Source organism: Coffea arabica, chromosome 10c (assembly GCF_036785885.1).
Source record: "Coffea arabica cultivar ET-39 chromosome 10c, Coffea Arabica ET-39 HiFi, whole genome shotgun sequence".
In the NCBI taxonomy this organism is placed as follows: domain Eukaryota; kingdom Viridiplantae; phylum Streptophyta; class Magnoliopsida; order Gentianales; family Rubiaceae; genus Coffea; species Coffea arabica.
Genome location: NC_092329.1, coordinates 51,819,831 through 51,831,229, shown reverse-complemented (window position 1 = coordinate 51,831,229; position 11,399 = coordinate 51,819,831). Strand labels below are relative to the sequence as shown.

Sequence of the window (11,399 nt, the reverse complement as noted above, 5' to 3'; positions counted from 1 at the left end):
TCTACTTTCACGCGTAAAATCTGAAGTCAGAAAATTTAGTTTTATGTTGTGTTTGGTACATTGAGATTACTCACTTACCTTCACTTCCCTGTTGAATAGAACCTTTGAGATTTTCTATCTCCTCTGGGCATCTTCTAGTTTAGTCAAGTATGTCAATTTTTGTACTTCGTCACAAACACTTGAATAGGCTTTTGGTCAGACTTTCAACAGTCTGGTTCCAGAACTTCTTATGTCAGTAAGTTGTTTAATACATGGGGAGAAATGAAATACTATATGCTGTGGATATAGGTGGCTGTAATGAATCAGCAACTAGTTTGCCGTTCGTTATTAGGCATCCTACATGGTCAACCAACAAAGCAAAGAAGAGCTAGATATTGAAACAATCAGCTACAATAGTCTGCTGGAAGCATTGTCACAATCTGATAGGTCCAATTTTAGTTCCTTTTTCTCTTCATTGCTGCTCTCTGCCTTGTGTTTTGGCATCAAGACAGGTCTTGGATGTCATTTTTGTATGCCCTGTGAAGATGTATGGTGAAATCAAGACTAATCAAAGCCGTTGAAGCAAGACTCCATGGGTGTAATGATGACATTTCTCATGTTTTGGCTCTAGACTTGATTCTTTTGATTTTTGTAATTTTCTTGTTTCCCTTCTTCAAATTAATGAGTAGCTAGATAAATTACCTTATCCATATAGGCATATTACACTTTATGTCACATCATTTCTATGTGAAAAATTTTATTACCCAACTTATATGTATACATTAAAATAAAAGATTGTGATTGCAACCATGTCTCATAATGTGGCCATAATCAATTGATCACCTCGGTATTATCATCCTTGATATTGTATATATATCACGTACCGATGAAGTATTCAGAACTTTTTACAAATCCGCAAGATTCCCCTATTTTCTGTAACTATTTTTATAAGTCATAGTAATAAATTATTAAAAAATATTAATCGCACTCTACTTTTTGTTAATCGCATTCACAATATTATTTTTATCATATGGTTTTCATGTATTAAATATACAATAAAATAAATGATAAGAATGTGATTTACAAAAAGCGAGGTGCGATTAATATTTCTTTGAACGCTATGCTTATATTTCTCATCTGAAATGTATGATATGCTAGTTTATGTTTTCTCAAGAAGACTCGTTAGACAAAAATTTTGGACGTGTAATATAAGTCAATATTCATTGAAACTTATGGAAAATTTGATGCAAAATATTTGCAGAGTGAATTTATGAATAAAATTCTCTTTGTAATGTTCAAAAATGATTATGAATTGGTGGTGCTCTTTTATTTTCTATATTTATACAATTTTTGTGTGGCATATTTATTTTTTTATTTTCCAGGAAAATGTGATATAGTTGGCAAGTTGGAATAGTGCATTGAAGATGACGAATTTAAAACAGCAGTGAGCTTTACCCTCCAAAAAAAAACCACCGCTATCCACCGACTTTCTGATGAGTAGGTGGGGTACTCGACCAGGCCAATTTTAATGATGGTCCCTGATATTTACTGCTAGTTTTGTTTTGTCCTCTCTATTTCACTTTAAAAGGATTTAGCCCCCTGTATTTCAGTGTTAGAAAATTGTAGCTGCTTATGTTTTGGTGGTGTAGAATTTTGCACCTTTGTAGTTGAATTTTAGCACAATTAGTTCCTTATTTTTACAAGATTGCTTTATTTATAGGAATATATTGAAATATCTAGCGACATAACATTTGAGAGAATATTTACGAAAATTTAAATGTGAGAAACAAAAGATGAGATAAATACAATATACATATAAGAGTAAAATGTACTTAGCTAAAATATAAAAAGCTAAAGTAATGTTAGTATCCAAAGGGTAGTTCAAGTTATTGCATTTTCACTTAGAAAAAAAATTATGAATAGATTAATCCAATGTTGATTTGTCACTCCATGAAAAGTTTAGCCATGCACTTGGATTAAGTTGGATTCTCTCGTCCATGGGTTCAAATTTTGGCGAGTAAATCAATTATGGCATAATATGTAGTGATATTTGCTCAATTATTTCTAACTATTAGATAAAATTAACTTAGAATAAGGGATTAAAAGAAATAACTTTTTTTAAATCATCAAGTACTTTCAGTTAGTGAGTGAAAGGTTCTCAATTTTTAAGCTTAATATTATCAAATCTATTTCATTTTTCCAATAATAATTAGAATACTTGATTTATACGAATATGGATTCAATTGTACTTATAACTTCATTCATGTCCTAATTTCAACACTGTTATAAAAACTATTTAAACTTTTTGTGTACTATAAAATATTCTAAAAAAAACTTCATTAGTGCAAAATTCATGAATAAAAAATTTTAAAAATCAAACATAACTTATTTGTTAGTAATTATTGTTCCGCATATTAGAATAAGTATTTGACGCTGACCCCTTAAAAATTATATCAATAATTATCCAAAACTTGAACGACTGAATGCGCCAAACTAGGAAAATGAGGGACTAAACCGAAACTAATCGAAAACAAGAAGGACTAACAACTGCAAATTTCCCTCGTCCAGAGCCACTTTAACCGAAGAAAACAATTGTCACATTCACACACATAAACACACGTTCTCTCTCCCCCAGAAACACACACCAAAACAGGGAAAGAGAGAATTTGCTAAGGGGGAAAAAAATAGAATTTTTGCTCTCATTCAATAATTCTCAGAGGTAAATTCAGTTAAACCCCAGCATGAATTCTTTTGTTTTCATGATGCAAAAAAGGATGCTTTAATTATTTTCCCTCAAATTCTTGTCGGTTTTGTATAACTGCTTATGATAGAACAAGTTAATTAAAGTGTAAATATTTATTTCTGGGTTGTGGGTTTTGTTTGCATGCAGTTAATTTTATGTTTCTTGCAGCTTATGAGATGGGTTTTTGTTAACTTTGAATTTAAACGAGAGACTAGTATTAATTTGGTTTTGTTCTTGCGTTTCCTTTATTTCTGGGGTCTGCTTATTTTGGTTGTAGTGCTTACTTTAGTATTCTGCTTTGATATCAGCACAATTAGGAATTATAATTGTTAGTTCAATGTTTATGTATTGATATTCAGATTCAACTTTTGTTTTTTCCTTTTTTTACTTAATCAATTGGAAAAGACTTTTTTTTTTCATATTTGGACAAAAAATCTAATGAATGGGGAAGGATAAGAAGAATTGGTTTAACTGTGGGTAAACATATGTACTCCTTGAAAGAAAATCTTTGTAAGGGGATGGATTACAAGAAATTGGAAGGATTCAAAAGAGGTACTAGATATGGAGAATTTGTGCTGAAATAAACGCATCTTGGACTGTTTGAGAGAATACTTGTATAAAAGAAACTAGTAGCCGTGTTTGTTTAGCTAACTAACTTGCAAATTACCGATTAACTGTTTTATTTAGTTTGAAGGGATAAGAAGCTTGGTGATCACAACCTGAACTAATAGTTTTGGAAATTTGATGATAATTATCAGAAAATAGTTGGTGTTAGTGATTATTAGTCAGCGGCCAGTTTACTTGAAGGTTTTATTTCCATTCGACCATGGTTTTGCCATGCATAGCAGTTTGATGACCTGTGAGGAGTTGTAAAGTTTTCTTATAGATCTTCTTTTTGGATACATGGAATTATGCAAAGTAATCAGCCGAAGCTTTGTTCTTATGTATAGTATGTGTATATTTATTTATGTATGTGCGTGTATTTGTTTCTGCATGTTAATCTTGTCAAAAATGAGAGAATTTGAGATCTCACCTTTTACTTTTCACAGTGAGTTATAGTGGAACTCTTCTTTGTCATGATAAAAAAGAATGAGTCCACTTAAACCAGCTTCTGATGAGACTTCTTTGACGCTGGGCCCTTTTGGAAGAAAGAATTCCAAGCGCCGGAGTGATGCATCAAAACATGTGTCTGAGACTCTTAACAAGTGGAAAGAGTACTTTGATAAAATTGAATCTACCAATGGTAAGCTGGTGCGTAAAGCTCCAGGGAGAGGGTCAAAAAAGGGATGTATGAAAGGTAAAGGAGGTCCTGAGAACTCTCGTCATAATTATAGAGGTGTCAGGCAGAGGACATGGGGTAAATGGGTTGCTGAAATACGGGAACCCAAAAAGGGTAGTCGACTTTGGTTGGGTACATTTGGTACTGCAATTGAAGCTGCCCTGGCATATGATAAAGCCGCAAGAGTAATGTATGGTCCTTCTGCACAGCTCAACCTCCCAAACTATAACGTAGTAAAAGAGGCTTCTACTGAACCTTCTTTGGAGTTGACAATTTCGATACCAGAGTCCACTCTAACCACTTCCCATGCAGAGTTTGCCAAGGCTGAGGATTCGAAAGTGACGTCTGAAACAAGTTATCATAGTGCAAGCGTTCCCAGCTTTGCTGGCAAGGAAGAAATGGTAATGGTGAAAACTTTTGGTAAATCAATAATTTCATACTAGGAAAAGGAACATTTTTTTTCTTTTGGAAGAAGTATATACTGACGGAGAATTAAATAGTTAGTTTCCTGTATTATGCTTTGCCTTATTTGCTGTTGCCATCCTGCCTTGTTCTTTGTGCTGTTGTTCATTAGATCTCTGAAAAGTAGAAACAAAATGTTCTGTTTATTTTGATAATTTTATCTTTAAATTCAGCAACAAGTACCTTTTTAATTGTTTCAAACAAACCCTGAATAAAAATTTCACCTCTTTGTCAAGTTTTATAATTTCTGCTGTTCCTAATGGGATTCTTTTGATTTTTCTTGAACTCTGTAATCATCATCCAACTCTATGATTGTCTTCTTTTATGGCATTTACTTGAATAGGGATAGAAATGTCTGAATAGAGGCAGTCAAAGGATGCATGCATGACTTGTTTCTTGTGATTACGATTCCATAACTAAATGTTGCTCAAAAACTGCTTTCCAGTCAGTTGTGATCATCCAAATTTTTAATATGCTCTTCTTTTTCACTCTGAGAAGAAAAAACTAGCTCAACAAGGTATATAGTTTACTCACACTGACATTGAGCCAGAGAATTGCACCTTGGGAAAGATAATTGGAACATTGCAAGTGAATCTGTATCTTCTTGCTTCACAACTCTTTTTTCGTGTTCAATTTTTCAATGTTGTATTATATCTGGAAGGATAAGAGATGAACATATGTAGAATGGTTAAGTAGAAAATTTCTATTGCTACTTTTATTTCGCTATTGACTTTGGTTGTCGACCTGGATTGTAAGTGCCCAGCTTTTAGATCTTGGATCTATGTTATTGCCCTGATGTTATCTAGGGGATCTATCTTTGTGCCCCTACTGTGCAAGGTCCCAAATACCATAGGTGTATGGGCAAATTACCAGACATGAGATCCATCATGAGGGAGTATACATGTCTTTTTTGCTAGACTTGTGCTGCCTTTTGTGTGGAATCATTTGTAATTTGTATAATTTTACCTTTTAACACTTATTATGGAGGTAAATAGATGACATTCTAGAAGTTTGTACTGTTTTAACTTCTAAGATCAAGTTACTTGTTAATATGTTGTTTTATATTGGTACTGATTATGGGAGCAAATGCTTTAGAAAGTTTATTGACTCATTGAAAGAAGAAGATTTATGGATCCTTCAAGCTTGAGTTACTGATATCAAAGATTGGAAGTTGCCTGGTATAATGAATCAATTTCCACGTGTATGCTTCTCTATTCCTTTGAGTTTTATGTAGTTAAATTGTTATTGTGATATCATCAGCGCAGGGGTATTCGGTTTCCCTTTTTAACTTTCATAACTGTTCTTTGTCATTCATTTGGCCGTAAACATCGGATGGTGTTGTCTGATAAGTAAATGGGTAAGCTTCCCTTCTTTTTGTTTCCCATTTATCCAGATGGCTGCCCCATGGAGTGTGTAGAATCTGATAAGTTAAACCAAAGACTAACTCATACTCTTTTTATGCAGAAAGTGTAAGAAAACAAGGATCTATCTACCTGCATTCTTTCTATGTTTAATAAGCTTTAACTCTTTAGTTATTCGTTCATTCTAGGTTCTGTAAACTACCTGACTATTTGGTAGTCTTGTTTGCATTGGCAAGTCATATTGTGCCCAACTGAGTGGAAGGTAGGAATGGCATACAGGTGTTACTCTTTTTCTACACTAATGTATACTAGTTTATCCTTTTTTCGTAATTAAAACTTTGAGATGAGTATTCAACACCGCTTTTTAAGTATTAAAACTTTCATTTTGAGAAACAGGGGCTAAGCTTGTGATATGGTATTTATTTATGATCTGATTTGATACTCTGCAGAGTAATCTGATCTATATAACTTTCTAAATGTATATACTTTAAAAAAGCTATTTTTAGGGGCACAGTCAATGTGTGTTCAATTTAAAAATAATTAAAATGAATTAATATTATATAAATTTTGTATTTCACATAAATACAATTTATATGAATTTATTAAAGAACTTTGATTTATAAGGTTATAGTAATTGGTAATTACAATACTTAGGGTGGTTATGAGTAGTTATTTTGGCAAAATGTAATTAGTTAATTAAGGTAAAAATTAGTTTCTATAAGGATAAAATTGGAAGTTCAAAAAATGACCAAAAAAAAAAAAATTACACCAACTGCTATCCCTCTGACTTTATATATTGTATAGATAGATATCGATGGTGATCATGCATGAAAATCTGACATACTAGTTTTTACTGAATAATAATCTTTTGTGAGCCTGGACTTTGATTTTTAGAACTAAAAGTTCCAGATATTCAACCTTTTTATGCCAGAGATGAAGTTTTTCCTGCATGAAATCTTACCAGGATTGATTTGTGACAACAGCCAATTTGGGATTTGGAGTATACCTTAGGTATTTTCTAAAAGAGATAGAGAAGACGAAAATGATTGAAATAGAGGAAGTGAGAGAACATAGAACGGTGTAAATAAGATGATGCATCAAGTTTCTATTTATCAGTCTTTTGCATACTAAAAAATAAACTGCTTAAAGGGCAATTTCAACCAATTCTTATGCATGTTATGGCATCATTGTAAATCGATTTTTTAAAAATAGTCTAAATGCTCTTTGTTGGTTTCTTTCCATTAATTACCTGTGCTACAATGACTCTCTCTCTCTCTCTCTCACACACACACAGAGGCACACACACATTTATTGGTACAATTCTTACTTTCCGTACATTTAACTGATTAAATTTGTGAGATGAAATATATACACTTTTTATATGTGGTATTTGACTTGTTAACACAAAGCTGTTAGTATATGCATGATCCATCTTGTGAGCCTAATATGAGAAGCTTGTTCTCTAAACCACATGGGTTGGAATATATTTGAAAGGATAAACAATTGGAAAAGCTCTGTAATTTATAGCTGTGGGTTGCCAATGAATCTATTGGAAAAAGTTCTGTAATTTATAGCTGTATGCTGCCAATGAATCTAAGTTCTGGCAGAGTGGGATGAGATTGCCTTTGTAAAACTGTCTTGTGCTCTTTATACCATGTTCCCTGAGTCATCTTGGTTAGGATCCATTAAATCTGAGAACTATTTCCACAACTGTCTTTCCCTTGTAGTAATCACAAAATTTCTGTTGACGTTTAAAACCTCATAGAATTTAGTACCTCAAGTACGTTCCAATACTTTTTGTCATTGCAGGTGACAAGCTTTCCGGAGCATGGTGAGAAAGGGAGTTCTAGTCCTCTGCTTTCCTCTGTTGAAAGTCAAATCGTGCATGAGTAAGTTGTGAGACATCCAACTACTTTTAGTTCCAAATGAAAAGAATAGTTTTCCTGTTGACATCATTTGGTAATAGATTTTGGCTCTTCAGCTGAGTAGCATATTTTATGGTTCTACCCAAAAAAAAAAAAAGAATTAAAGAAAAGGCAGAAATAGGCGCTTTAAATTTTGTCTTTTCTAAGGTCATCTTATGCTTTCTTTGGCTCTATTCTTTTGCAGCCGGGTGCTTGCTTATGTTGGATGCTTCATATTTACAAGAATAATTCAATCTCTTAGAAGTGAATTAACTTGGTTGTTGGTACTGGGAATTTTTGCTGTAGAGCATGTCACTTACTTTGGGGTCATAGATCAATTTAGTGGGTGGTGAGTTGGTAAAACCACCCCAAGTGTCTAGCTGGGACTGCCTGGTTAAGAGCATTCCTCATTTTTTTTCTTTGTACTCGGACTAAATGATACCCTGGGTGTGAAAGAAAGTGTGGGGACAATTATATTTCTGTCTTCTGGATCCATTTTTATGGTTTCTGCCCTTAAAGTTATGGATTCTTGATTTCATAATATAAGTGGTAGCAGTTTTGATTATTTATTTGTTTTCACAGGTGAACACTGAGATATTTATGTTAAACCATGACTTCCTCAAGGACAGTCTTTTTAGTGTTGCAGATTTGAGTTTCATATGCTACGTAGGTACTTAGGTTTTGGGGACTAATATACATGTATAAATATGTGGCATTTTTTGAAACTGAGGAGAGTTGCAAAATTAGGCATGATTAGGTTTAGGGGACTAATATTTATATATAAATATGTGGCATTTTTTGAAACTGAGGAGAGTTGCAAAAGTAGGCATGATTAAAGAACAAAAAGGAGAAGAGTGAAAATTAGGGTTTAGCATTGTTATGCTCATCTTAACTGTTACCAAAGTGCATGAAGTAAAAAAATTTTGGTTGGACTGATATATATAAGCTTCCTAATGACTTTGAGAACATAATTTGCCTCCCATCTCTGAATTTTGTTCATTAGGTAATAGGTGGTTTAAATGGTACTCACTTTGTTTTGGGAAATATAATGGGCGTCTCAAAACAATAACAGGACTTTTCTTCTTTACAATTTCAGGAATAGTAAGTCAAGTTGCAATGATGAGGCATCTCAGCATGTGATAGATTCTCCAACAGAAAGGAAAGAGGTCACTGATAAAAGTGGCCCCATGGATGAAGGTTGCAAGACTATGTATGAGGAGAATTCTGAAAATTCAACAGAAGAATGCATAATCCCAAGGGGACTGGAGAAATCAGATAGCAACTATGAATGTGTCGAAGAGATGCCATTGGCTGAATGGTTTGCTGAGATTCGGAACAGAAATATGAGAGATAGACTCCCTTTGGGAACAGTTGGCACTGCAAGGTCGATAAATGGTGCTTCTTCCTGGCTTAAACTTTCAAATGATTGCTCAAAAGTGTCTACGAGAGAATCCTTCTTGGTTCCCACTGTCTTGGCTTCTAACTGCGAAACGACATCTAAGTGCAAGAATGAAAGTCCAGAGGTGAGGTCTAGTTGTAATATGATGTATTAAGTTCTAAGGCTTATCTACTTTATTTTACAGGTTCCTATCATTTCACAAATGGCAAACTATTCTATTCATTGTTATGGAGAAAAGATTGACCTCTGAAATTGGAATGCTGTGGGTATTTTGCACCAAGTTAGTGACCACCTAGTTCCCATACTCTTGTTTGTGTTGCGTTTTAGGGTTCTAAAGAGGAGAAACAGAAATTCAAATGGTGCTCTCTTCTTCCATGCAATAGCTAGTTACCCACTTAAAGACAATCTGAATGGCCTATAATCTACTATTCACCAAAGCTAGAATTTTTTTGAGCTACGGACTTGAGCACAATCCTCAATTATTTTCCTGGTGCTTTTCTCTGCTATTTCCTTGTGCTGGTTGCTGTTGATTTTTTCTTTCATTAACTAAAGCCGTTGCTGTTTGCTGCTTGTTTCTTCTATAATTCACTAGTGTGTTGTGCTAGTGAGCAGTGATAATCTATTTAGTATTTCATGAATGAGCTTACTGCTTTGTCAATTCCGTTGCTAACTTAAAAGGTCTTCATTGACCACCTTACGATGGCATTTTCGTATATGCTCGGTTGCTCAGTGTCTTCTGGATATAGGTCAGACTTGTCAGTGCCTCGACTTTGGAGATGAAAATGATAGTTTTGAAGGTTTCTTTCCTTGCAGAAGTTGTTCCCTTTCTACATAAAAGCTCTCCTGGCTTTGCTTTTGTTCATAGAAGATGAATTGCTTGCTGCAGGTTTAGGGACTAAGCTTCATCATCCTGGTCCTCCAAATGTTCTGTCTACATCCTGTTTCCTTCTTCAAGCTCCCTTTTGCAAGTGAACGATGGTGGCGCTTCGAGAGCAAATGCTGCAGACCAGCATATGGAAGGCCTTAAATTAATCTCTCATAACCTGGTTGATGTTTATGTTGACTGTTGAGAATGGTTCTCAGAGCCCTTCGGAATAGTCTGGACAGGAAAAGCAAACCTTTCACTTGTTCAACATAGGTTCAGCTGCTAGAAAGGTAGAGGGTATTAGTTTCTTGTTTACTCAATTCAATGTAGTCAGTCCGCGGATATTATGTCTAATGTAGGATGTTTCTCAACTTGTAATCATTATTTCTATGGTAAGCTTTTTTTTTTGCATTAGCCAATGTTGTTTTAGATTAGATAAAGTGTGATGCACTCACATTAGGACTTGATCTTTTATGTAATTATTGAGGTAAGGTTTCAGGCCTTCCCCTCTTGGTAATCACATTTGATTATTTTCACTGCTCTTTCTGTTTTGTGTAAAAGTAGAATGCCTTCTTCCCATAGTTTCTAGCAAGAGCATCCATGAATAATCCATCACTGATGCGAACGACAACCTTCTTCATAAACTTGGTTATTATTATTATTATTTTAGAATCTTATTCATAATAAGGATGATTCGAATCCGTGATCAGTTGTTTATATATATGATTACAAGTAAAGCATCTTATTAACCTAATTGCACTTGATTGTCACCATAAACTTTAAGTGTTTGATGAAAACAGCACCGGTAAAATGAATCCTCAAACTATCTATTACTTGGTGGTTGGTGACCACTTCTTTGTTGGATATAATGATGAGGTGAAAATTTACTTCACGGAAAGCTGTAAGATAATTTGGACCAAAGCTTAGAAAGAATAATAATAATGTCAAATTGCAATTGTTCTTTCCATCCATAAAAGCCAATGCCCAAACCAGAATAGAGAATGGATAAAGGAACAAGAAAATGTGGCAAGAGATATTGAACTCTAATCACAGTTACCTGTGAAAGACAAATGATTGATACATTTTCAGTTAAAGGGAATACAGAAAATTTAAGATGTTAAGGTACATAAAACTTAAAAGTTAAGAGTTCATCTTATACAATATGAATTTCAATCTCCTCCTTATTTACTGCTTCCTAATGGGAAAGAAATTCCCTTACTTTTGCTTTCTGATTGAGGTATAATAAACGAAAACCATCTAAGAATTAATTTTATATACACTGTCAGACAGTGAAATCATTTCTTTCTCGTTGGAAAGTAAGTGGGAGATTGAAATTCACTCCAGTCAAAAAAATTGAAATATTTGTAGCAAGAGGAGAATTTTCAATGGTAATAATTTGTGATACAA

General features: G+C 33.9%; 1 protein-coding gene across 4 annotated transcripts; it reads left to right on the top strand.

The window, feature by feature from the left end:
• The first annotated feature begins 2,541 nt into the window (after positions 1-2,541).
• LOC113714426 (uncharacterized) lies at positions 2,542-10,534 on the top strand. 4 transcript variants are annotated; one of them, XM_027238251.2, is made up of 6 exons: positions 2,542-2,698; positions 3,772-4,402; positions 7,634-7,713; positions 8,825-9,251; positions 9,879-9,924; positions 10,014-10,534. In XM_027238251.2, exons 2-6 carry the CDS (start codon positions 3,812-3,814, stop codon positions 10,097-10,099), a joined length of 1,230 nt encoding a protein of 409 aa, XP_027094052.2. In that variant the 5' UTR covers positions 2,542-2,698; positions 3,772-3,811; the 3' UTR covers positions 10,100-10,534. The 4 variants fall into 4 exon arrangements, with proteins under 4 accessions (XP_027094052.2, XP_071924466.1, XP_027094051.2 ...); XM_072068365.1 differs by having other exon boundaries at positions 9,874-9,924; XM_027238250.2 differs by having other exon boundaries at positions 9,858-9,924.
• The last annotated feature ends 865 nt before the right edge of the window (positions 10,535-11,399 follow it).

Coding starts and splice junctions, on each gene's coding strand:
- LOC113714426 (XM_027238250.2), top strand. CDS start 3,812: ATGAGTCCACTTAAACCAGCTTCTGATGAGACTTCTTTGACGCTGGGC. Junction 7,714..8,824: donor GAAAGTCAAATCGTGCATGA/GTAAGTTGTGAG, acceptor TTACAATTTCAG/GAATAGTAAGTCAAGTTGCA. Junction 9,252..9,857: donor GCAAGAATGAAAGTCCAGAG/GTGAGGTCTAGT, acceptor TCGGTTGCTCAG/TGTCTTCTGGATATAGGTCA.